General features: G+C 45.4%; 1 protein-coding gene across 8 annotated transcripts in view; it reads left to right on the top strand.

The window, feature by feature from the left end:
* Nucleotides 1-19,732, top strand: part of SCML4 (Scm polycomb group protein like 4) — a 106,080-nt gene extending 86,348 nt beyond the window's left edge. For 4 of the 8 annotated variants that reach the window (XM_077780029.1, XM_077780030.1, XM_077780028.1 and 1 more), the window contains 3 exons: nt 6,630-6,920; nt 16,174-16,319; nt 18,640-19,732. In XM_077780029.1, the coding sequence (XP_077636155.1) occupies nt 6,630-6,920; nt 16,174-16,319; nt 18,640-18,765 (563 nt within the window). In that variant the 3' untranslated portion in view covers nt 18,766-19,732. Of the gene's footprint in view, nt 1-4,514; nt 4,650-4,782; nt 4,871-4,910; nt 4,949-6,395; nt 6,470-6,629; nt 6,921-16,173; nt 16,320-18,639 lie in introns of those variants that run through there. The other 4 variants (XM_077780033.1, XM_077780035.1, XM_077780032.1 and 1 more) reach the window with 4 other exon arrangements.
* Nucleotides 19,733-27,483: the final 7,751 nt, after the last annotated feature.

Raw genomic sequence — 27,483 nt, 5'->3', positions numbered from 1 at the left:
TCAACAGGTTCATTTCTTTTAACTTTAGCTGTTAGTCACCTTAAGCAACGATACTGTGTCAGTGAAATCATAGTTCAGTGGGCTAATTATATTTTATTGCTGTACACTAAAATACAGGACTATAAAAAATAATGTTCACCTGTTATGTCTTCCAAAAAGATACATGTTCAAGTGCTAACTTTCAGTGCCTGTGAACGGGACTTTCGTTGAAAAAAATGTTTTTTAATGTTTATTTATTTTTGAGAGAGAGGCAGTGCCAGCCAGGGAGAGGCAGAGAGAGAGAGAGAGAGAGAGAGAGAGGGAGATACAGAATTTGAAACAGGCTCCAGTTTCTGAGCTGTCAGCACAGAGTCCGATGCGGGGCTTGAACTCATGAACTGTGAGATCATGCCCTGAGCCAAAGTCTGATGCCTAACCAACTGAGCTACCCATGCACCCTGAGGCTTTCTTTAGAAATAGGGTCTTTGCAGATGTAATCAAGATGAGGCCATACTGAATTATCGACCCTAATCCAACGACTGATGTTTTTATGAGACATTTGGAAACAGGCACAGGTGCACAGGGAAGATGCCATGTGACAATGGGGGAAGAGTAGAGCGATGTCTACCATGAAGGATTACTGGCTACATCAGCAACACGGCAGAGACAAGGAAGGATCCTACCCTTGAGCCTTAAGAAAGATCATGGCTCTGCCAGCTCCATGATTTCATGCCTCTAGTCTTCCGAACTACGAGAGAATACCTTTCTGCTGTCTTAGGCCACCGCGATTATGGTCATTTCTGCAGTCTTAGGAAACAAATGCACCAAAGTCCCGCCTAATGTCATTTTCTGTCCCACCAGTGGGACGCATCTAACACTTGGAGAGATGCTGGGCTGGTTGCTCTGTGCGGGCCCTTTCCAGTCCTGTAGGCGAATGACGATGGCCTTCATTGTATCAGTCATTTTTATACTTCAGTGTGATGTAAGTGTCAGCACCCCTGTTTCTAAAGGTGAGGAAAAGGCTGTTTGAACCAGGTTTGAGCAGATGTGTCTCATCAATTCCGAACGGCACCCGCGTGTGTGCACCTGAACGTGCTGTTCGCGCCCAGGCTTCCTGGGAGCTCCAGACTGTGTGGAGCCTCGGTGTGGGGCTCGCAGATCTGTCTCCACGGCTGTCCGCCCGCTGCCTCTGGAATCGCTGGTGTGTCCTTTGCTGGGTAAAAGGCTAGGGCTTGATGGTCTCTCAAGTCGGTTTTACTTTTTGATGAATTCATTTGGATCCTAGCCCAGAAACTTGACTTTTATTACCTTTGATCTCACCCATGGTCGTCAGCAGTTTTCAAACCAATAAAGTCCATGTTCCCTTGTGTCCCATTTCTGCACGTTGTCATAGGAGAATGATCTTTCATCTGCATCTGTATTTTCCAGATATAGTGCAGCTTGGAGAATCACCTACATTCTCTGCCTTACGCTGTCAGAACTATGTAGACATATTTAATTTGGATTTAAAATATTTAATAAACAAAATAAACATTTTACTTACATCTTTTTTTTAAATCATTGTCATGCATCTACATGAATTGTAATGCATGTTCTAAATAATGGCTGCCTCACTGCTAACAGTGGCCCAAATGTCTACTCAATAAATATATATGGAGCACCTTCTGTATGCCAGACACTATGAGTACCTTCCTCACATATACCAAAGCACCTGACACTGGGGATCCAAAAAGGATTAGTATCTCAGATAATGAGAACATTCCAATAAGGGGAATATAATGACAGCCTTACTGCTTACTGGCTTAGAATGGTGCTGGCCCATAGTAGGTGCTCGATAAGAGTTGGTTTTCCTCTTCCCACCAGCACTCTATGAGGATTCCAATTTCTCTACAGCATCACCAACACTTACTTTTATCTGATCTTTTTATTAAAACCATCCTAGTGAGTGTGAAGTTATACTTCTTTGTGGTTTTGATTTGCATTTCCCAATGGTTAATGATGGGGAACATGTTTTCATGTGTTTATTAGCCATTTTGTATATCTTCTTTGGAGAAAGATCTATTCATGTCTTTTGCTCACCTTTAAATTAGGTTGTCTTTCTATTATTGAGTTACTCAGGAAACAACTCCCTGATGAGATATATGATTTGCAAGTATTTGCAAGTAACTCCCATTCTGTGGGTTATCTTTTCTCTTTTTTTATGGTATCTTTCAAAGCACAGAAGTTTGAAATTTTGACAAAGTCCAATTTGTCTATTTTATTCTTTTGTTGCTCATGCTTTTGGTGTCAAATGTAAGAGTACCTTGCCAAATTCAAGGTCATGAAGAGTTATTCTCATTTAAAAAAATTTTTTAAATAGTTATTTATTTTTGAGAGACAGATACAGAGTGTGAGCAGGGGAGGGGCAGAGAAAGAAGGAGACACATAATCCGAAACAAGCTCCAGGCTCTGAGCTGTCAGCACAGAGCCCAATGCGGGGCTTGAACCCATGAACCGCAAGATCATGACTTGAGCTGAAGTCGGACGCTCAACCAACTGAGCCATCCAGGTGCCCTGATGAAGATTTATTCTTATGTTTCCTTCTAAGAGCTTTATACATTTTTGCTCTTACATTTAGGTCTTTCGTCCATATTGAGTTGATTTTTTGTATACGGTATGAAGTAAGGGTCCAATTTCATTGTTTTGCACGTGGATATCTAGTTGTTCCAACACCAGTTGTTGAAAAGATTTTTCTTTCCCCATTGAATGATCTTGGCACCCTTGTGGAGAATCAGTTGAACATAGACACACTGGTTTATTTTTGAACTCTCAATTTGATTCCATCGATCTACGTGCCTATTCATATTCCAGTGTCACTCTTTCTTTGTCATTGCTCTGTAGTCAACTGGGAACTTGGAAAGTGTGAATGCTCCATTTTGTTCTTTTTCTCATGATTGTTTTGGTTAATCTTGGTCCTTTGAAAATTGTATGAGTTTCAGAAACAGCTTGCCAATTTCTACCAGGAAGTCAGCTGAGATTGACAAGAATTACCTTGACTCTGTAGATCAATTTAGGGAGGATTGCCATGCTAACAATATTCAGTCTTCTGATTCATAAACATGGGATTTTTGCCCATTTGCTTAGATCTTCTTTACTTTCTTTCAATAGTGTTTTATAGTTTTCAGTTTTATGCTTCTTTTGTTAAATTTATTTCCCCCTATTTTATTCATTTAATGTTATTATAAATGAATTATTTTCTTAATTTCATTTTCAGATTGTTTACTCTGAAACACAGTTGGTATTTGCACATTGATCTTGTATCCTGCAACCTTGCTAAACTCATTTATTAGTTCCAATAATGTTTTAAGGGATTCTTTAGGATTTTTCACATACAAGAAAAAGTCTTAGGGGCGCCTGGGTGACTCAGTTGGTTAAGCATCCAACTTCAGCTCAGGTCATGATCTCGTGGTTCACAAGTTCGAGTCCAACATCAGGCTCTGTGCTGACAGCTCAGAGCCTGGAGCCTGCTTCAGATTCTGTGTGTCTCTTTCTCTCTGCCCCTCCCCCACTTATACTCTGTCTCTCTCTCAAAAATAAATAAACATTAAAAATTTTTTTTATAAAAACCCAAGAGATAGTTTTATTTCTTCCTCCTCATCTAGGTGCTTTTTCTTTCTTTTTGTTACCTAATTGGCCTGGCTGGAACTTCCAGTAAAATGTTGAATAGAAGTGGTGAAAATAAGCATCCTTGTCTTTTTCTTTTTTTTTTTCCATTTTATTAACAGTGTCTTTTATTTTTATTTATTTATTTATTTATTAAATTTTATTTATTTTTTTACAAATAGTTTATNTAACACCCTCAAGGTCCATCCATGTTGCTACACATGGCCAGATTTCATTCTTTCTCATTGCCATGTAGTATTCCATGGTATAGATAAACCACATCTTCTTGATCCAATCATCTGCTGATGGACACTTAGGCTCTTTCCATGTTTTAGCTATTGTGGAGAGTGCTGCTATGAACATCCTTGTCTTTTTCTTGATCTTAGGAAGAAAAGCATCTAGTCTTTCACCATTAACTATGATGTTAGCTATAGGGTTTTTATAAATGTCATTTCCCCGGTTGAGGAAGTTCCCTTCTATTTCTAGTATGTTGAGTGTTTGCACCGAGGACAAACACTGGATTTTGTCAAATCTATTGAGATCATTGTACTGTCTTTGGTTTTTTATTCTATTTATATGATATATTACATTAACATATGATTTTTAACTGCTAAACCAACCTTGCTTTCCTGGGATAAATCCTACTTGGTCACGGTGTATAAGTCATACTGTATGTTACAAGATTTGATTTGCTAGCATTTTGTTGAGGATATTTCTATCCATGTTCATAAGAGATATTATTCTGTAATTTTCTGTTCTTGAGATGTCTTTGTCTGGTTTTGGTATCAGGTTAATAGTGGCCTCACAGAATGAGTTGGGATGTATTCCTTCCTTGCATTAGTTTGCTTGGTTGCCACAACAGAATCTCACAGTCTAGGTGATTTGACAATAGAATTCATTTTCTCACAGTTCTAGAGGCTAGACGTGTGAGATCAACGTGCTATCAGGGGTAGTTTCTGTTGAGAGCTCTCTTCTTGATTTGTGGACAGCCGCTGTCTTGCTGTGTCCTTACATGGCCTCTTCTTTGTGTATGTGTGTTGCTGGGGGGTGGGGGAGAGGGAGTGGGGGAGAGAGAGAGAGAGAGAGAGCTAGTGAGCATGTGCTATTAAATTAAAGTCCTAGCCTTAAGATCTCACTTAACCTTTACTACCTCCTATGTAGTCACTTTGGGAGTTAAGGCTTCAACATACGAATTTTGGAGGACACATTTCAGTCCACAACATTCCTCTTCTATCTTTCAGAAGAGTTTGTAAGTAATTAGTTTTAATTTTTCTTTAAATGCTTGGTAGGATCCACTCATGAAACCATCTGGGCCTGGGATTTCTCTGTGAGTAGTTTTTGATTACTAATTCATTCTCTTTACTTGGTATAGGTTCACTCAGATTGCCTATTTTTTTTAGTCAGTTTTGGCAATTTGTCCATTTCTTCTAAGCTATCAGATGTATTGGCATATGATTGTCCGTAGTATTCCTTAATGATCCATTTTATTTCTATAAGATTGGTAGTTATGTTATCTCTTTCATTTCTGCTTCTGGTAATTTGAATCTTTTCTTTTTTCCTTTCCCAGTCTAGCTAAAGTTTGTCAAATTTGGTACTGTTTCAAAGAGCCATCTTTGGTGGCATTGATTTTCTCTGTTGTTTTTCTAGTCTTTGCTTATATCCGCTTTAATATTTATTTCTTTCCTTCTGCTTGGTTAGGTATAGTTTGCTCTTTTTTCCCCAACTATCCTATCATGAAAGATTAGGTTATTAATTTGAGATCTCCTTTTTAAATGTAATTATTTACAACGATAAATTTTGCTTTAAGCACTGCTTTAGCAACATCCCATATGCAATGACTTTTATTTCCAGGCAAGATCCATATTTATTCCAATATATAAGAATTGATAACTCCCCTAATAAAATCAAGTCTTAATCTTTCAATATCTACATTACGGAAGGAATCCATACATGAAGAAGACACCTGGATCTTGTGGTCTCAAATGTGTTCACCCCTTGTCAACCTTGGAGGATCCACTGGTTTTTGTTACTCTAACACATTTTCTTTGCGCATGTCAAAGTCTGTTTTGAGCATATGTAGGGTAGAGATGACTGCTGATGGGACTAGGCAAATGTGATCTTGTCTGTGATTGGAAGAACTGAAGAGAAGAAATTCCTAGAATATGTTTCTTCTTCCTTTTATTCCCATAATTCTCCTGAAATTTTCCTTAAAAATAAAACACCCTATGCCATTTGGCTATAGGTATAGCTCACAGTGTTCAACAGGCTGTGAGATCAAGCTTTAAAAGTGTAGAGAGTCATGGTTTACTTGAGCAAAGGGGAGCTGATGATGAGGTTGGCTGACTCTTCAGCTCCTTTACTGCCCCTGCACTTTTGATCGGCTCTTTATTCTCATCTGCAGGTGATGGAGAGGACCATGGGACAAACCAGATGAGCATTTGTGTCCCTAGCTTGTTAGCTTTGGAGGAAGGACAGTACCCTCCTGTGTATTGGAACTAAAAGTGTGGGGATGAGGCACCATTTCCCCTGTGTCACCCCCCAGGCCAAAGTGTTTCTCCTAACTCAAGGACATTATAACTCTTGCTTGATTTCTCCAAAGCATCCTGGGCCAAGTGAGGCTGGCAGTGTTAGTGACCAAGAGAAGAGAGAGCAGGGAGATTCAGACAAGCTAGTAGAGACTACTGGAGAGGCAACACCATGGAAGGAGAAACACCTTTGAATTTTACTTCCAAAGCAGCCATAACCAAATTAATCCCTTTTTCTTCTGAACACAGAGGGGCACATCTCCCATCTCCTCTTCGTTGGGATATGCCTCATCGGTGAAGCCAGTCTCTCAATCTGCTGAGAGGTGAACTATTTGGGATTATGATATGGGGTCCATCCCCCCTCATCTCTCATCCTCACAGACAATGGCACCCATGCTGCTGGGGAAACATTTGCCAAGGTTGTCAGGTAGCCCCTTGACTTGCTTTCTGATCTCTGCTTCTCTGTCCTGCCTTCTTGCGTAGCAAAAACGGTCACCACTGAGGAGTGCCTGGCGAACCCTGTGGGCATGAACCGCTACAGCATGGACCCCTCCGCCTCCGCCTTTAGCCACAGGGGCTCCTTGCCCACCTCTTCCTCGCTCTACTGCAAGAGACAGAACTCTGGAGATGGCCACCTTGGGGGAGTCCTGGCCACCACTGCCAGTGGTCCCCGCTCCAGCCCCATGTCCTCTGGAGGCCCCTTGGCACCTGGGCTGAGGCCCCCAGGCTCCAGCCCCAAGAGAAACGGGACCCCTCTTGAAGGAAACAGATGTGGTAATGTAACGCATGCTCTGGCTTTCCCATGACTTAACCTCCTCTGCCCTTGCTCTGGGATTACTGCATGTAGCGAGACGGGGGTGGCTTGAGGGGGAACAATGCTGTCTGAATAAGGGACACTGGGAAATTGGAAAGAAAATTGTAAAGACAATGGTATATAAGAATAGGCTAGGCTGTAGGAGTAAGTAGACTCCAAAATGTACAGTGGCTCAAATGCAATAGAAATTTATTTTACTTTTCTGTTCAAGAGTCCAAGGTGGGTGTTCTTAGTTCTATGATGGTGGGTATTAGTTCCAGTTCTTAGTCTGTGGATGGATCACAATTGAGGAACTCAGGCTTTGTCCATTTTGTGGCCCTGCTATCCCGTATGGCCTCCATGCCTCCAACACCCACTGGGTAGGAAAGGAAAGAGTAAGCGAGGAAGGCACATACTCCTCCCCAGAGCCTGGGAATGATGCACATCATTTCCACTCACATTTCAATGGCAAGAGCTGGCCATTATGCCACACTTAACTCTAAGGGAATCTAAGAGATATAGATCATCTCTGTGCCAGGAAAAAGAAGAACCAGCTGTCAGTAAAGCATCTTTTCTTACAAAGTGGGGGACATTTGCAGGACAAAAATACATGGGCAGAACCACTGTTAAACAACATTTCCATAATGCTGGCTGTACTACCTTGTGATGCCTTGTCAGGATGCAATGCATGAAAGTGCTCTCATTCTAGGGATAGCTTGGTGTCCATTGTGAATTGTGGTTTTCTTTTAAATAATTTTCAAGCTTCAGTATTTCATTAATGAACAAAGGCTATAAAGCATGGCGCATAATCCCATGGACTGTGGAGCCAGATGCACTGGGCTGGAACCCTGAACCTACCACCTCCCGACTGTGTGACCTTTTGCAAGTCTAGATGTCTCTGTGCCTCAGTTTCCTCACCTGTAAAATTAGAATGATAACAATAGCATCTACCTCATAGGTTTGTCAGAAAGATTAAATAAGTTCATATGTATATTTAGTGCAAGACCTAAGATGTGGTAGAGCTCAATAAACATTAGCTGTCACAGATCATGTGAACACATCTCTCAACCGATCACAGCCCAGCAGCTCTGAGCCTAAAAGCTGCTGAAGAGAGGAGGCCCCAGGCTGAGGAGTCATGGAGTCTTCATCCTGCCTCTCTGGAGACTTCCAGTGGGTTGACTGTCCTCTTTGGCAAGCTACATTTTTGTTTGGAGCCTTGGATCTCTCTACCAGTGGTCCTGAGAAGCCACAGTGATGAGCTAGTTTGTATGAGCCAACATCCTCCATGTGCTCCCCTCAAAGATTTCCCCCATCTCACACAAGCCTCTCCTGGCTGAGGATAGATAGAAAGGCAGGCGGGACTCCCTTGAGTCAGTTCTGAGGAAGGTAGTTCTGAGAGCAGAGTACAGAATCCCTCAGCCATGGATGCTCTTGCCAAATGTAGAGGCAACCTATAGATTACTTCCCAGCATTGTCACCTAAGCCATCAGCCAGGCAGAAGAGTTGAGTGGGCAGAGCCCATTTTCCAAAGAGGAGAGACATTGTTCTACCTGATTTTTAAGAATAAGAGAAGAGAACAAGATCTGGCACACATCAATATCTTAAAGTAAATGAGGGGCAGCATTTACTTCCTAGGCTTATCCCCAGAGTTTATGTAGCATCGAGCGTGTAGTAGTTCAGTAAACATTCATGATGTCTGTGTCCCCTACCACGATGCCAGTGTCCTCATGTTGCCCCTGGTTGTCAAAACCTTCCTTTTGGTGTCCCTCGCCTGTCAGATATCTCCTCTTCTCAACCTCTTCTCCTCAACCCAATTCCCATTTATTGGCTCAGGGTGGTGATCACAGTTCATTGCCTGATTGAGTGGATTCATAATCCTGAGTGTTGCCACTTTTTATTTACTCTCTCTTCCAGTCAAGTTGGTGGAATATCAGGCCCTAGGTGTTAAGTGTAAGCTTCAAGCAATAAGAGGATGAAGAGAATTTCTATCACTAGCTGAAGAACTGGCTGCCCCATTCCAGTCCATCTGGTACCCCTGGATCAGGGGAATCTTGGACCCTTCAAAGGGATCTCAAGGTAGCTTTCCTACCGCCTTGTGAAGCCCTCCTATTCCAGCCTCAACAACTCTCTTGTCCTACATTTTTGCCTCCTCCCCAGCCCTTTTTACTCCTGGAGTTACACCCCAGTTAGCTGTCTGAGGGGTGGCCCAGACCCTCTCTGAGAACCAGTCCTGAGGGAGCCCTCTCTGTTAGAGCTCTAGTTGCCCCCCAGGCGATCCCCACTCACTCAGGACTTCGCCTCTTAGGATCTTGGGTAAAATCAGAGAGACAGAACCCACCAGTGCCTGCTACTTTCTTCTCCAAGCAAACCACTAACTGTACCCTGGATAGTGATTGCCTCTTTCACCACTTAGAAATATTAGTGAGAACTTTGATACCCTGCCAATCAGAGTTGTCCATAATGAGCTGGACCCCTTTGGGGTGTGGGATGTTCAAAAATCACACAGTCACCCAGCTTCCTCAGAGTAAAACTGCTGCAGAAGCTAATGGTGGAAGTTAATTGTTGAGCCTCTGTGGTACACTGAAGAAAAAGAAAATTATTCACCCTTTGTACATACATTAACTCAAATGCTCCAGAGATTCCTTGAACCAGTGCGCTAAATGGAACCATAGATACCAGAAAGCCAGCCAGCTATGCCCATTCCAGCATCAAGATGAAGGAGGGAGAATAAAGGGAAAGAGGGCAGTGCCAACATCTCTGAAAGAGGTTTCCCCTTCTGCTTGTATCCCATTGGACAGAACTTAGTCACATGGCCACCAGCTGCAAGGGAAACTGGAAAATACGATTTTGTTCTAAGCAACCATGATCCCAGCTGGAAATCAGGGATTCTGTTACAAAGGAAGAAATGGAAAAAAAATATACTGAGTAGGTGACTGAGAGTCTCAGCCACACCTCCCGATAAGAAATGTTCCTTCCTTCCGATTCTGTAGCACTTTGTTCCCTCATCTCTAGGACTTTCTCTTTCCCATCCCATAGTGGGAACCAGACCCTTAGCTTTGTGAGGTCCCTGGCTCTGAATCCTCCACAGCCCCAGAGAAGGGGCCTGCTTGCTTGAGGCATTTACTAAATCGATACTTACTGAGCACCTACCAAGAGCCAGACACTTTCCATATATTATTTATGACTTATTACAAGTTATATTTTATAGTTTATTACTATAGTATGTACATATTATTATAGTAGGTATTATTATATACAATGTACAGATAAAGAAAGTGAAGATCAAGATGAAGTCATTCAACTTTTGAGTCAGGATTTCACTTTAACTGGCTCCAAAGCCTGTATCTTTCAAAATTACCCCAGGGATTTCCAGACTGTATTCAGTGGGCTTCAGGGAGTCCCTCCGAGGCTCTAGGGGATAGGCGAGAGGGGATGGGAGCAGAGAGGACTCTCAACACCCTTCCGTCTTTAGCCAGGGCCTCTTCACATTTGCAGAGCAGGGATCTATGTATGCTTTGCTCGAACAAAGTCTGCGCAGCTAAACATATCTGGACCCATGGAGATAAGCCGTGCTGAATTGAATGGCAGTATATTAAAGAAGGAGAGGAAACCATTGGCCTCCTTACCCATTTGTCACCTAGTTGCCAGTCTGGGTGCTTGCTGTGGGCCCTCTGGAGGGTTATTAAGTTTGCCTCCAACCAAGGAATTGATCAGGATTGCTCTGGAATTGCATCCCAAGTGTAAGTAGTTGGTTTGAAGAAACACACCTCTTTAGGAGGGTTTGACCTAAGTTGTAAACCCTGGACGGGATCTAAAAATGGATTTTCCCCAGTGGTGCTAATCAAAATGGTTTAAAACCACAGAATCCAGAGAACTGCATGAGGCTGCAGGCAGGAGGGTAGACACGGATGACATGACAAATTTCTCAGCTTTCTCTCTCCTGTGAGTACTCATTCTGGCCCCCTGCTGTCTTGATGTATCATACCTATAGCCTCCGCCGGTGGACTCCCAAGGGATATATTCACAGGACACATTTCCCTGGTTTCTGTGGATAATTGGGTAAAAATTTGAGAGCTCTTCCCCATCCAACACATAAACATCTTCTCTCACCCAAGATAAGCATCCAGAGCTATAAAGTTTTCAGATAACAAAAGGTTCCTAACTTTTGCATTAAATAGGACAATGCTGTAGAATTCCCCACCACAATTAGGTCCAAGCTTCAGAATCAAGAAATGAGGTAAATATGACCTGGTTATTACCGCCCAAATGCTTCCCACAGATTGGAGTTCGTTTCCCTTGGGTAAGGTGTTGGGTGATGGACAGAGAGGCCATCCAGTCAGAAAAGGAGAATGGGACAGCGCTCTATGTGGAGGGGTTGAAGTGACTGAAGGTGTGGCAAGGGCTTGTTCATTCCAGGGAAAGAAGACAGTTTGTGTAGAGATGCTGAGGGAAAATCACGCTGAGAGATTTGGGGTCACATCAACTAGACTGAGGTTTCGTCTGTGGGAACGAGACATTTCCGAACAGGGAGGTAAGCTGATGGCCATGGACTTTAAGCAAGACAAATCTATTGGCCATTATGTAATCACATATAATAATAATAGGAAGAATAGCAACTACCTTTTGATTAATTTTTACTGTTTAATGCTTCACATCATCCCATTTAATCCTCACAGCATGGTACGTGTTGGACAGGTAAGGCAACTAAGACTCGAGAGCTTTTGCTGTCTCAGCCAGCAGATACTTACTGAGCACACTGTGCCAGGGGCTCCTCCCAGGTCTAAGGACGGAGCTGTGAGCAAGATCCATGTGGGCCCTGCTCTCTGACAGTGTGCAAGTCCACAGAGGCAGATGCTAACAGTATTGCACAAACTTCATTACAACAGTGACTATTCCTCCAAGGAAAAGTATGGATGCTAAGCTAGGGAGGGGTCACTGAGCCTGCTCTGGGGGTGTGGGGAAGGCTTCCCCAAGAAATGACAGTGGAGCCAGCGGGACAGGGAAGCAGGAGCTGGCTAGGGAAAGACAGAGGGGAGGAGTGGCTGGAAGCTTCCTGGCAGAGGTAGACTGCTTGCCTAGAGGTCGCATGTCTGTGGTGGCAGAGAAGGATCGAGCCCAGTGTGGCCTCATTTTAGGCCTTGGGTCTCTCCTTGTCTCTCGGGGCATATCCTCCCTTATCATGCAGCATGTCAGCTGGTCTTAAAGGAATAAAAGAAAAACCTGATTAAAATTTGAGGATTGGTCCGGCGTTCTTCTATCTCCTATCCCTCTCACTTCATAGAGTCTTGAAAGTTCTTATGATAGAAATGATGAAAAACAACACTGTTTTAAACTACCTGATGCTGCCCCAACTGTGGGCTAGCCTGGGCACCTCACACACTCGGCATGGCCTTGTTTCTAGGAAGGGTGCATTCTATGGGGACCAGGTCACTAGGAGGAGCTGAGAAGAGATCTACCCTTCCCTGGCCTTCACCCCCAGCCTCCCAACCCAGATCCAGCGCTAGAAATGCTGAGAGGGCGAAGGGGACACTAGTGAATCTTCCCAACTCCCTCATTTCACACCTGAGAAGTACAAAGACACTTACATGGCTGGTGGGTGGTAGGGATTTTGACTCCCAGCTCATTGCTCATTCCATTCTTCCACATGACTCTATTGTTAGCTCAAAAGTTTTCTTTGAATTATGAATGAGCAAAAGGAAATTATGCATGTGGTTGTGGACATAGATGACACACAGAGATTCAAAGACAGCAGTGCAAGTACCTATGCTGTGAAAATGCCCGGGCTTGCTTTAAACACTGATTCATAGGCATTTATTCCTGGTGCCGGTGAGATCAGCTTTAGAAACAACAGCCACCTCCTTCACTTACACATCCACTCACAACTGGGTCTCACTGTTCACTGCATCCGGCAGCTCTAGTGCAGGGACGTGACATACACAAAGTCCTCTGACATGGAGAGTCCTGCCTTCCCATAAAGGTGTTTGGCGGGCACTTTGCATGCCCTGGTCCCTTAGGTGCAAGATTCTTTTCATATCCATCATGCCTTCCTGCTGTCCAATCCCGTCCACCAGGCCTGGCTGTGTCAGGCCGGACCCATCTGTCTTCCTGACACCTTCACTGCCACTGGAGGGGGGCTACTGTATTTATTATCCTTGTGAGCACAGACCACTGGAAAAGCTTTACAAACCTGCCACTGGGAAGTTCCATTTCTCTTCTTTCTAGAGCGAGTTTATGTGCTTGGGATCTTGAGCAGTTCCCAAGGTGTGACAGGCTTCCTGCTGCTCTCTGTCTTGTATGATGAAGAGGCCCCTCAGGGAGGCTCCCGAGCCAGGCCTGGCCACTGCCATTCCATCTGGGGAAAGGTGAAAAATGCCCACAGCAAGCACTAGGGCCACTCTCCACCTGGGCACCCCCCTCCGCAGCCATCACCTGGAGAGCCCCCTCAGTAAAGATGAGCCTGCCCCTCTTGCTCAGCCGGCCCCGCCCCCCACCGTGGCCACTAGGAAAGTTGTGCCCTGACCTTGCTCAAGGGGCTTAGGCTCCCGGGGATGATGCTGTGAATCAGTCCGGTGGTCTTCCTTCCTGTCAGTTACAAGAAACTTGATTTGGCTTCTGCTCTGATCACTCTAAAATCATTCTTGGCACCAAAGGCTTCCAGCCTTTGTAATCAGAGCATCTTTTATCACCCCGATTACCGCCGAAGCACCAATGGGGCAAGATCCAGGGCACGATCCAGGGAAATATGATTTCGTGATTCCTCGTCCCCATGTTGAGTCCAGATGTCTTTACATGCAGTGAAATCAACTCTAATAAGCATGCATCGCATTCACACGGTTCCAGGGTGCACTAAGAGTTTCCCGGCAAAATGCCCTGTGCCAACCCACTTTAAGGGGCCCTCCCAGGTCCAGCAAGGAAAAGGCAGGAAAAAAATCTCAAAGTAAATCCAATTTTCAACTGAACCATTATGGTTTTAGGGCAGATTCAGAAATGTGACGTGCTTTACTCAGCACTGATGGAGAGTTGTGCACTTTTCGAGCACATTAAAAGAGGAGCAAGAAAGAGACAGAGGAGCAGAGAACCACTGCTCCCCGAGACTGAAAGGGGAAAGTGGAAGCGAAAGCTTCTGGACTTTTCGCGTAGAATTATTCTGTAGGGAAGCTGCTTCATTGTTCAGAGCCTCCACCTTCTTCGGTCCTAAAAATAGGATTAAGGATTACCTGCTCAAGGCCTGTATATGAGTTATCTCTACTGTTCCTACAAAATGTATTGACTCATTTTACACCTCCTGAGCCCATATTTACACGCACATTTACTTAGAATCGTGGAGGAGCCAATGATTATAAACCCTGTAACGAGAGGATCCTGATTTTCACCAGACACTTTGCCCAAGACCTAGTACAGAAGAGACGCTCAGTACATGTTTGTGGAATGAATGGGATCCGGTGGGGGGGTGGGGGAGGGGCAGGGAGAGAGATGAAAAAAATCTAACTGTAGGTTACAGGCATGCATAATTGCAGTATAAGGTGGAATGTGGAAAGCATCTTAAAAACAAAGATGTGGGGGTTAAAGGCAGAGGAAAGTGATGTCCAGGAGGCAGGACACAGAAATGCTGCCTATGGGCTTTGATGGCTGGTGCAGCTTCTGTGGAAAATGGGAAGGTGTAAGCTTCTGAGAGAAAAGCCAAAACCACTGGCTTGAAGATGGAGGGGGAAGCTGGGGAAACATTGTGTCAGTGTGCCCCGATGGGAGTGTGCAGGGGGGATGTGGAAGCAGGTGCAGTGTCTCCTTCCCTCTGTGGAGTGCCTGATGCAAGGTAGCCCAGGGCCTTGGCCTGATCCCGTTTCAGTCCTGACACTTGCCCTTCCTAGAGGACAGTGTTGCCATTTTACAGCTAATGAGCTGAGTCATGGTCAAATTGCTAGCAGTGGGCGGCTCCTAGGTCTCTCTGGCACAAAAGCTCTTCCCCTCTGTCTCAGAAGGAAAGATATTATTGAGACCAAAGAGAGTCCCTGACCTTGAACTAGAGTATGGACTCTGGAGTCAGTGCATAGGCAAGGGACATTCATAAGGGGCACAGACAGGGCTGGGTCTATGGAAAGCATTGAGGCAGTAGACAGTTTTGCCCTAAAAGGAAGAGAGCCCAGGGTGAGGATCCCCGTAGAAACCACTGCAGGGGTTTGGGTAAGAGGATCTGGGATGGGGCAGCAGAGTGGAAGGGGAGGATTTGGTGTGAAAGGCATCTTCCTAAGAGCTTAAGAATAATTAAATGTGGGGAGCCACTAAGGGGCAGTGCAGGTAGAGGTAGAAGTAGAAACATCACTGTGGTTTCAGAAACCTGACAGGTAGGAAGAGAAGCTGGTTCTGGGGAAAGAGAATGAGTTAGTTTGGGACATGAAAAAAGTTAATCTCTAAGTACGGCCAGGCATTCGGTTCATTATTTTCTTCCTCCTTTACTTGTCTTGTACCTTTTAATCTGCCGTGTGGGAGACGCATTTATGGACGAGTGCAGGTCATGCAATAGTCACTTATCAAGGACCAGCTCTGGACCAGGCACAGGATTAGACCCTTTGCTGTCAAGGAAGTCTCATTCTAGTAGGGGAGACGGGAGCGAGTCCTCTGAAGAGCAGGGGGCCATGGAGGCGCTCAGCATGTGCCTGGGGCAGTGAGACGATGTCTCCTTTCTGTACATGCAGAGAAGGGGCGCCTCTCACAGAGGGGTTCCGAGCACTGGCGGCAGAGACCCAGAACAAGGACCAAAATGCACCTTGGTTCTGCCGTGTCTTTATGTCTCCATGTAACCAGTGGAGGCAGAAAGGATCTGAATTCTTTCTGGCCTCCTAGCGCTGTAGGGGCCAATCGGGATGTTCGGCTGAGCAAGCTTTCGCTGGTCACCCGGCTACAGGAGGTCCAGGGCTCACTCAGACAGAACGGAACAGGAGGGGTTGTTAAAGACTCTGACTTGGATCAGAAGCGCAGCCTGTTGAAGAGATCCATTTTCTAACGCTCTGCTCCCCGGGAGAGCGGAGGACGTTTGCATGGATGGGAGGGTCTGCCTCCAGAGGTGGCCTCCCTGTGCTCCAGGCTGCCTCTCCCAGCCTTTCTCTATCACAGGAGGTCACTCAGGCCACAGCCTTGGACTCAGGGCCAGGCGGGGGCAGACAGCACCAGGCAGGCACTGAGGCCGCCACCCCAGCCAGCGTCTAATGGTCTCCTTTCCTCTGCTTACCCCTCCAGCCTCAAGCCCTTCCCCAGACAGGCAGGATGCCAGGCGGCCCCGGAGCCGGAACCCGTCCACCTGGACTGTGGAGGATGTGGTCTGGTTCGTGAAAGATGCTGACCCGCAGGCTCTGGGGCCTCACGTTGAGCTCTTCAGAAAGCATGTAAGTACTCGCCCGCACATGGCGGGCCTGGCCTGGGAGGGGTCGGGGGGAGTGCAGGGAGCATGGAGGAAGGGCGCGGTTCGGGGAGCTGCAGGCTGCGGAGGGGACTGGTCTAAACTAAGCCCTGGGCCACCACTCAAGGGAGGCCAGATGGGACCGCAGGCTTCTCACTTCGTTTTGTTTTTAAGAAGGGGTGTTTGTCCCATCTGTTTCCTCATTTCGGCCTTTATTAGGAGTGCCTGCTTTGCTGCCCATCCATCCGTCTGTCTGCGCATTCAACAAACATTTATAGCACACCTACAATATGCCAGACAAACTGTAACAGTGCCTAACATTCTAAGCTGCCTTGAGGGTTCAATGAGAAAACGCGCGTAAGGTGTTCAGCACGGTGCCTGGCTTGTAGTTAGCCTTCAGTTAGCAGGTATTCTTGGAACTGAGATTCTAGAATATATATTTAAGAGATTCTGAAATATCTAAAGATGACAAATTAAAAAAAGGTAATAATTAATACTTCATCTGCCAGGCTTACTATGGCAGTTTTCTATTGCTGCTATAACCAATGACCACAAACATCTAGCTTAGAGAACAACACAGATTTATTATCTTATAGTTCAGTGGGTCAGGAGTGTGACAGGGGTCTCAGCGGGCTGAGATCAAGGCGTCTGCAGGGCTGACATTCCTTTCTGGAAGCTCTAGGGAGAATTGGCTTCTTTGCCTTTCCCAGCATCTGGATCCACCCTCATTTCTTGGCCTGTCTGCCTCTGCCCTCATCCTCGAGTCCAGCAACATCGGGCGAGTCCTGCCCAGGCTGCCGACTCTGGTTCTGTCTTCTGATTTCTTTTTCCACTTGTAAGGATCCTTGTGATTATGCTGTCTCTCCCACCCAGGAATCCAAAATACTCCTCCTATTTTAAGCCAGCTCATTAGTAACCTTGATTCCCCTTTGTCGGGTAACCTAACATACTCACAGGTTAGGGGAGTAGGACGTAGATATTTTGGGGGGAAGAGAAGGAGCGTTCTTCTGGCTGACCACATTTACCATGATATTCTCCTTCCTGTCTTCTACTTTTGTTTGGTGATTTCTGTCATAGAAACCATACTCTCAGATCTGGGGAGACTCCTCCCCTGACCTGACACTCACATTTCATTAGGGATATATGTATATTTATTTACGTTTATTTACTTTGAGAGAGACAGAGACAGCATGAGTGGGTGAGGGGTAGAGAGAGGGGGAGAGAGAGAATCCCAAGCAGGCTCCACACTGTCAGCATGGAGCCTGATGTAGGGCTCAAACTCCTGAAACCATGAGATCATGACCTGAGCCAAAACCAAGAGTTGGATGCTTAACTGACTGAGCCACCCAGGCGCTCATTAGGGATATATTTAACATCACCGGACAGCGGGACCTTGAGAGCAGGGACCACAAAGTGGGTGATGTTGAGACAGATCTGGGTGGGAGGAGTCTGGCTCCCCAGAGCGGTAAGGGGATGGTGGAAGTCTAGGAGATGGGGTGAAGAGAGACTATTAGGCCCACCTATGAGGTTTTCCCACTCTTCCCATTTTGCCAACAACAGAGACAGAGTGAGTGACAGAGTAGGTGTTTCATCGATATGGGCTGGATAGACGCAGGAGAGGGGCTGGTGACCCTTGCATGGTTATACGAGTCCTGTAGCTGCCTCTTCTCCCAACCTGAGCACCCATACTTTCTACCCTTTGTCTCTTGTGACCTGAAAATAACAGGATAGGTGAATGAGGAAACCCAGCCTTCGTAGTTCATGAATTCTACATGCATTCTGGAGGGTTACCATTTTCAGAGACAAATGGGAACAATACCATGACCACGAGGGGTTGGCACTCCCTTAGCAGTTCTTTGTGCTGAATCCTGGGATGATGTAGGTGCATTATTTAGTTGTAGGCCACCTCAAATTATTGACAGGGCCAAACGCCTGAAATCCCTCATCGAATGTAATTAGCCATTTGGTAATCAGCTCAAGGTCTGTGGGCTTATCAAGAAAAGAAAGATGAGATTAGGGTGATGGATGGCAGTCAGGGCCTCATACCAGCACCTAAAATGGAAAGGTAACTGCTAGTTTCAGGGTCTAACAGATGACACCTTGTCTTAATCCAGTCAAGCTGCTGTAACAAAGCACCACAGGCTGGCTGGCTTATGGACAGAGCCGTGTTGTTTCTCAGCTCTGGAGACTGGAAGTCTGAGATCAGGGTGAGAGCCCTCATCCCCTGACCACATGTTAACCATAGCCACTGTTCTATTATTCTGACCACCTTCTGGATTTTCTTTTTTCTGATCCTGTTCCACCAGGAGATTGATGGCAATGCTCTCTTGTTGCTGAAGAGCGATATGATCATGAAATACTTGGGTCTGAAGCTGGGGCCCGCGCTAAAACTGTGCTACCATATTGATAAACTGAAGCAAGCCAAATTCTGAAGGTTTTTAAAAGATTGAAGCAACGTTCAGACAACAGATCTCAAGATCATCTTCTGCCTTACCAACATCCAGCCACCATCACAAAATGGATTCTCATCTTAAAATTAACAGCCACAAAGACTTGGTCTTTTTATAAAACTTGTGCATCTCTGCCTTTAAAAAAAAAAAAATTCAACATGGCCGTTTTGAAAGGCTCCTCTGTGTTCATGATTAGCCAAAAATTATTGAAAAGCCTATTATTTTAGCATTCCTGATAGGCTGGTTGCTCTTAGAGTGGGTCTTATTTTTATGATGAGAGAGCAGGGAACTGAATGCTGTTGCCCAGGAAGAACCCTGGAGCGTTCTCACAAAAATGTGAGAAGACAGACCTCTGCCTCCACCACAGCACCACCTGTGTGTAACTTGCCCTGGGGATCTATCATTGTGAGCCTTGCTTAATTCAGCTCTGGAAGCTGTCTTATGAGGAAAAAATGCCTCACCTTGCACTATCCGGAAAACTTGAATTCTTTTGCTCTCTGAAAGAGAAGGGGAAAAAATTCTTTTCTAGTCCTAAGTATTTGAAATACTGTGTTGTCCCACTAGAGGGCAGACTGCTAATGAAGTTTCAGGACCCTCACTGCAGTTAGCCTGCTGATCCGGTACTCCCGCGGATGGGTTAGGGTCTCTGTGAACAAGATCTACCCTACACAGACATGGGGACTTTCTTCCACAGCACCACAGACTGCAACTTGGGAAGAAACCGTCTCTTAGAGCATTCTAGTTCATACCCAGTCATTATTGATGGACTGAGATGCACAAGCAGCAAAGGCAAAAATCTGAAAATATGTTCTTCCCAGATGGGGCTTTGGAGTTCCTTCCTTTTCAGAGTCCTTACTGAGGTGTTGATGTGTTGGCACGCCGAAGAGTCTTAGTGACATTTAGCCATGGGTGTTTCTTTAAAAAAGAAGAAGAAAAATGTCTCAGATAAGCTTTGAAATGGGAGTGTTGATTTCTAGTTACATTGCTGGATTATGTAGTTGTATCTCTGGCTAATTTTTCTAGTTCTCAACAAATACACAGACATGTTATTATTGGGTTTAATTCAATCTACAAATAGGTTTTCTCCTTCCTCACCGTGAAGTAATAGAAAAAAAATTGATTTTTTACCCCTTTGCAGCTGAGTCCAAGGAAGGACGATGAATCCACAATTTACTAGGCAGGAGGGTGACCTCATCTCCATTCTTTTTATCCTTCTCTTTTCTTTCCTTCCCTCTTTCTTTTATTCTTCCTTCCTTGCTGAACAGGAAACGTATCTTCAAACTGAATTCACCTTCGCCATGGGCATATCCTCTTCCTTAAAAACATCCATAGCGTTGGAGGTGGGGAGATGAATACTAGACTTTGCAATCTCTGGAAGGGAGAGGATCAGGGGAAACTCAGGGCCTCCCATGGCCCAAATGCAAATTAAGGAAAGCATACCTTCCTCTGGGATGTGGGAGGCAGAGCCAGGGTCTCAGCTGATGGTTGGAGCAGGGAGGGATTTCACCCCCGCACCCCTCATCCAGGTGCCCTGATGCAGGACAGGAGCTGTCCCGCCTTGAGAGCAGCCGGGATAGATCTGCGTGCTGATCTTTTCTTAGATCAGTTAGAACTTAGATGAAGATCCTAAGGAAGATTCCATGCCATGTTGCTAGACCCACTTTGATGAGCGATAATCGAGAAAGCACATCATAGTGAAATCCTTTCTGAGACACACACCTGGTAGCTGGACTGAAAGCACGGCAGAGAAGGGGAGGAGGGGACCGTCCTAAACCTGGCCCCTGAATTGAGCCGGAGTCATCAGGTTGTGGGAGAGCTTCATGTCTATTGCTTTCAGCACCTGACAAAGCACCCCCCAGCCCCCTCGAAAGCCAACGTGAAAATGGTGAGGCCCAGAAAATCCCACCACAACGCATACACTGTTTCTCCATCCACAGGTTTCACTCCCATTTCTCTCTCAGACCTGTCGCGCCTTGTCTGTCAACACATACCTTGTTGAGAGACTTTCAAAGCTTCCTACTCACCCTCACCAGTGTGTCCCTCACTATAAAAGCATAAGCATTGGTGCCCCCAAATTAAAATCATCCCCAAACAATGTCAAAGAGACACTGTGAGTGGTTTTGGGGGAAGAGAGATTTTCTCGTCTCATGTCTAGGAGAAAGCTGGATCCATGTTCACGTGTAACTGCTCTCACGGAGGTGCGATCTCATTTTGCATTAAACTTTAAGCAGGACAGATTGCTTAAGCCATGATATTTAAGGTTTGACTTTTTAAAAATCTCATTACTCTGAAAATGAATGCTGCCATATCAGAAAATAACCCAGGGAGGAAATTCCTCCTTGCCTGTTTTTGCACTGAAATGCAATTAGCCAACCAAATTATTGTAGCAATACTGCAATTATAATTAATTTTCACCCCTTTCAAAAATCTTGTCAGATCAGGCAGCTAAATAGCTTAGCAAATGTAAAACATGCCAGGCCATTTCCTCTAAATGGACCTTAAAGAGTCAGGCCATGTGTGTCCCTCTTGTCCAAGTGCGAGCTTATTTTGGGAGCCTCACACTTGCTATTCCATGGCAGTCACTTTGCTTCAGGTTGCAGTGAATAATGATATCGTTTTGCATAATTCCAAATTAGAGTGCGTGAGTGTGTGTGTGCATGTCCAGACATTTCCAATCACCCATGTCTGTCAAACATTTAAAAAAAAATCTGAAGACAATTCTATTGCCTAAATCATTTTAAGTAGAAGTACATGATTCCCTTTGTGAAGACTTCAGGTAAAAGATGTAAGGNTGGTATCCCCTCTACTGCCAGTAGGGTGCGCCCAGAAGGCAGCTGGGGGACAGTTCTGGGGGTCTGGGCCTGCATCCCTCAGGCTGGCTGGACACGCCAAGCCAGCTCAGGCCCCCTGTGATGGGAGCAGAGCCTAGCCAGGCAGCCTGCGGGGCAGGGAACAGACATCTTGAGCGCCTTGTTTAGTGCCCACTGGAGCGTTCACCAGGCTCCCATCATTTCTCTTCAGCAGGGCTGCCAAGGTTTTTTCCTTTCATCAGGAGAAAGGAACGAAGAACTCCTCAGGAGAACCAAATCTATTTAAATATATTGGGAAGGAATCCTGAGCTAAGGTTGGTTTACTTGAGGAGGAAACCAGTGAGAGAGGGAAGCTACAGCTATAAATTTCATAGGAAAACAGTAAAAGAGCACCTCTACTAACCGCCCCAACCCTTGAAGCTGCAATGACCTATTTTTGTATTTATGTGCTGTATGGAATATTTTTAAATGAAAATCATTAAAAAAATTTTCTTGAGATTATTTTAGGAGAATTTTGTCATAACTCTGAAGATAATTGGAAATGCCCAGCAGTGACCAAGGACTTGAATTTAGTCATTGGCAGAAAGTCTGGAAAAATGGAAATATTCTGCTTTATTTCTCCATAGCCAGGTTTTCACACATGTGAGCAGGTGAGTGCCGATGTTTGCACTGACAGGGCACTTTTTCAACTCTTCCCTGGTGGGATTACAAAATGAAGAGATTGGATTCACCCTTTTTTTTTTTTTTAAACCTGATAACAAGACATGGGATTGTGAGAGAGTAGGTGACCTTCTTAAAGCTGCAATATTTTGTTGAGGAGGGGGTGAAAGCCTGTTGGTGGATGTGGTTTATTTTGTGCCATCAAACTGAGTAGCTGCCCAGCTGTGCTGTTGTCTTACCATGTCCTATATTCCTGGTGGCCTGAGAGGGCCGCTTGGGGACCCCAGAGGTGAATCCAGACATCCAGAGATTCAGTCATTCCTGTTTCCGTCTTTCGAGGTCACCCCAGGGGCGATGCCCTGCTTCACTCACACAGCCTTGAGCTTCCAGCCCAACTGCTGGTCGTGCTGTCGTGCTGTTGAGGGAAGAGCACCAGGAGCCTTGGCTTCTGGGGAGTCCTTCCCCCCAGTGCTTACCCTAATCGAAGATGATTCCTTCATGGACAATTGGAAGCTGGATTTTTGAAAATCTAACCTTGACTTGAAAGAGAATCTCTCTTATTTATGGCCACCAGTTAAATATTATGGAAACATGTCTGCTAACAATTTGCTTTGTGTAATTTGTTCTAATGCTAATAAGTCACAGCTGGGATACTTCCTGTGGTAAATTCCTCTGTGGTTACAGCGGTATTATCACACATGGACTTCACCAAAACACTATGCTTAAGAAGAACCGTTCACTCTGGCTCTCGCAGGCTTCAGGAAATTCCCCTAACTGAGAAGCAGTTCTAAAAACACATGTTTAGAAGAGGATCTGCTCTTCCTCGCTCCCTCTTTTTCTCAAGCAGGGCCCCGAACACATACAGAGCCTCCTCACACTTAGCACCGAGTTCGAGTTTCTCCAGAGGAAAAGACGGGAAAGCAGAACTTAGGAATGACAGCTCCCTCCAGAGTCCATATTAAGAGGATGTGGGCAGGAGAAAAGTGGAGATGCACCCAAAGGTGAAGAGCTAGTTCACCAGCCGATAACATCATGATGTCAGACACTTGTGGAGACAACATCACCTTTCTGTCCCAAGGGTCTAAGTAGACCACTCAGACTTGCTCTGGGCTGCTGGCCCACCGTGCTCTGCTCTGTCGCTCCACCACGTGACCTGAACTTGGGAGTTGGTTCCGTGCACTGGTGCTTGACTCAAAAGGCCGACACAGGCATCTTCCATTAAATCCTACTTTGGAACACACCCAGAGCCTTGTGTTTCCAAACAGCTCACTCTGGAATAGCAGACCCTGATGGGGTGTCACTTTGCAGTCAGCATGGGTGACCAGAGGCCACTTCCATCATAAACGTAGCATCCTCACATCTCAGGAAGGCTCTGTCTTCCCCACCCACCACTGGATCACCTTCCCCACAGCCCTGAGAAATGGCTATGCCGGTCGACTTCCCATTACGGGCAGCTCGCTCCCATAGGAAGTGGCTTATTTCTCTGTTGGACAGCTCTGGTTGTGAAAAAGTTCTTTCTCAGGGAGACACAGATGTCTGCGAATCAGACACAGACGTTTGAGATGAAGCCAACTCTGCAATCTTTCTCTTTTTAACAGAGCTTGTCCGTGCAGTAACCGCACCTATAATACAAATCGACGTTGGCGAGCAGATCCCAGCTCTGTTACATTAGGATAGAGGAGCAGACACTTTATATAAATGTAGAACTTAGCTAGGTCATGGCCATCAGATTCATCAGCCCTGTCATGAAAACCTAGCAAAATTCTTGTGGCCACACACACACACACACACACACACACACACACACACAAAGCATGTCCTGGAAGAATCTTCAGTGTTGTAAATTTGGCTGTGGCCACACAAGCATGTGAGTTACATAAGCTTGTGTGAATGAATCTGTAAGGCCATGCGCTCGTTAACTGGGAAAAAAATGCTATGAGGCANATCTTCAGTGTTGTAAATTTGGCTGTGGCCACACAAGCATGTGAGTTACATAAGCTTGTGTGAATGAATCTGTAAGGCCATGAGCTTCGTTAACTGGGAAAAAAATGCTATGAGGCGCTGAGGGCCTACCTCTTAATTGTACTCATTAGTGGTATAATGAACTAAGGAAGCTTTAGAGAAAAACAAGTTATAACTGATGACAAAAAAGTAAACCTGGTCTGTTGTGAGGTCTGAAGGAGTTACACAGTTAGGACCCCAAGCCCAAGCCACATTTCATGCTTGTGTGTGCATGCACTGGTGAGTATGCATTTGTGAGTTAATGCAACAGGAAGTGGGAATTGAGGGGATATTTGAGGAGGCGTTGCAGAGGGAGATTTTGCTTTCTAGAACATTTCATCAGAAGAACTATCTAGCAATGATTTAGATATCAGACCCCAAAATAAACATAACACATGGTTTATGTAGCTTACTTAGATAAAATTCTGGCTTCTGGATCAGTTTCTCTATGAAAACATTTTTTATGTGTTTTTAAATTTTTTCAATGTTTATTTATATTTGAAAGAGAGAGAGAGAGAGAGAACCAGCCAGAGAGGGGCAGAGAGAGACAGAGACAGAATCCAAAGCAGGCTCCAGGCTCTGAGCTGTCGGCACAGAGCCCAATGCAGGGCTCAAGCTCACGAGCCATGAGATCATGACCTGAGCCAAAGTCAGACACTTAGCTGACTCAGCCACCCAGGCGCCCCTCTATGAAAATATTTAAATCTTGGTGCTTGGAAAAAGGAACTATCTAGCACCTTGCGGTATAAAAGGCGCCTTGTTAATGAACTGAATGAACCAATGCTTGACCAGTTTTCACATTCTTGTCGAAAAGCCACTAATTTTCTCTTTGAACCCCATAATCTTTATTGGAAGGAGAATTGCCAAAGCGGAGCTTGAGGCCTTTTATTTCCCGGCTCTCCTAACCTCCACCGTCACCAACTTGCATCTTTTTGTCTTAAGATCTCACATTCCGCTTGGCCTAGTGCTCTACTGCAGGCATTAGAGTAGTACTTACAGCTTTACTTTTAAGCATCATGTCCTTCTCCTTCACAATCCGCGATGCCTCTCACAAATGAGTCGGGTTTCCATCTGCGGGTAAACTGCACGGGGAGGGAGGTGAGCATCTCTTGGGGAGGGCCAAGGAGCTGTTTCCATGACCCCCTTACTCCCCACCTTGCTCCCCTGGGAGAGGGCAGGTCAGCTGAACTGGGCCTCCCTCACGAGCCACTCTGCATGGGTCCGGATGGTAGTAAGCCTCTTTGAGAAGACACAACCTAAAGGACATGGATGGAAGAGAACCCTTCCCTGTCCTCTCCTTTACCATCTCTGTCCTTGAGAACAGATTCAGAAATATTGGGGCTTCTCCTTTTCCCCAGATGGTTACAAAGGAGCATTGCGAATAGAATCACAGGACAGATTTTTTTTCATAAGCACACCAAACCTTACTTTCACCATCAAAGAAATCACCTTTAAGAGCCTGGGCAGGTGTTCCTAGGGTGTTGTCATTGCTCAGGATATTTTTTGGTACATCTCTGCTGGGGTCATGTTTAGAAGCTAGAACACATTCTTTCAACGTGTGGTTGGATGTGCACTGTTGTCCCTTGGGGGTGGATTTTTTTTTCCTTTTGGAGCAGACAGAAGCCACTGGGATGGTGCCTGGTGAATGACACAGGTAATCCATTTGAAATTTAAAACAGTGGGTCTCCGTACTCATTAGTTTGTCTTTTCCTTGTGTGTTTCCTTAGCCCAGAAGCTTAGAGCAATAACAGCCACAGTTCAGTTCAGTTCAACATGTAAGGAGTTGCAACGCATAGACTGCTTTGAAGGGCAACATCGCCTGATGTGTAACACCCACCATGTTCATTTTAAAGTAATCTTATCGCTGTATCTTTAGGCATGGCGAACTGAGGCTACTGTGAGTGTGTGCAAATGAGCAGACACTGCTCATGTCCCTAGAGACCAAATCCCAGAGGAATTGGCAGGAAGAAGCATGGGAGACACCTGAACAGCTCACCTCCCGTGTAGAGCCTTCTCCACATCATCTCCTACGGGCCCCACACCACTCTGTGGGGGCAGATTAAGGGGCAATGCAGAAGAAACGAGCTCTCTGAGTTACCAACCTCACACCCCCATCTCCTCCTCCGGGAGAAGGGGCAGCTTCCAGGAGGGCTTTACAGGTGCTGATGGTAGTTATTCTCAGCGAAGCTCAGGGGGCCTGCTGGCTCCTCACTCTTGTATTTTATGACTTGTACTTTCCACTTCTCCCCTTGTCTGACTTCATCTAGATATTTTCTTATCCTCTTCTCTCACAGGCATGTAACTCTTCCTCGAAGCCACATAAGCATCATTTTGACGACATTTCTCATTAGTTTCTACACTTCTTTCTTCCTTTCTCTCTTTTCCTTTTCCTTTCTTCTTTCCTTCTCTCTCTCTCTCTCTCTCCCTCTCTCCCTCCCTCCTTCCTTCCCTCCTTACTTCCTCCATTCCTATCTCTGTGTTTCTTCATTTCCCCCTTTCTGTTTTTCTCCATTCCCCTATGTCAAATTTTTAGGGGCAGGAGAGGTGGGTGGAGAGAGCAATAAAGAATTAATAGGTGGCTTCTTCCCTCGCTGGCCCAGCAGTCCTGACCCTTGCCCACCTTCCACTAACCCTTCATCACCTGCCCACAGCATTCCTAGGCTCTTCTGTGTTTCCAGCCTGATCTCCACTTGCTCTTTCCATTGCTCAAGGTCTAGCTCTCTCAGACTATCCTTGAGTTTGGGAATAAGAATCCTGTCCCTTTCATTATATATTTTAGTCCTGTCCCTTTTAAATGCTTCATTCTGTGACTCACCCTGACATCTCACTAATATGACTCATCAACCTTCCTCAAGCACAGGCCCGAATGCCCATCCCTCTAGGGATTTCTCCTCATTCGGTACTGAAGGTCAAGAGCCCAAGTGACCTGGAGACAATCTAACATATCTCTTGAGATGCAGGAGTTGGTTCTCCCAGCCACGCTGCCTCATGCAATCTGCATCGAGTCACTCTGACATCCAGTAGCAATTCCAATCATCCCACAGTTCTTTACAGAATGTGTAGCTTTGCCCAGACCCACTTAACACTGGCTGCACCCCCGTGACAAAACCAGGCCAGTGCCTTAGTTTAAATGAGGAGAGCCAGCCCAGATCCAAGGTGAGGCATGATGACCTGTATCAGAAGCGTTTCTGGGGTGAGGTGTTGTTTTGAGACATTTGCAAGTGTACTG

The sequence above is a fragment of the Crocuta crocuta genome, unplaced genomic scaffold, assembly GCF_008692635.1.
Source record: "Crocuta crocuta isolate KB4526 unplaced genomic scaffold, BGI_CrCroc_1.0 scaffold147, whole genome shotgun sequence".
Lineage (NCBI taxonomy): Eukaryota > Metazoa > Chordata > Mammalia > Carnivora > Hyaenidae > Crocuta > Crocuta crocuta.
This window is presented reverse-complemented; position numbering and strand designations above follow the sequence as displayed.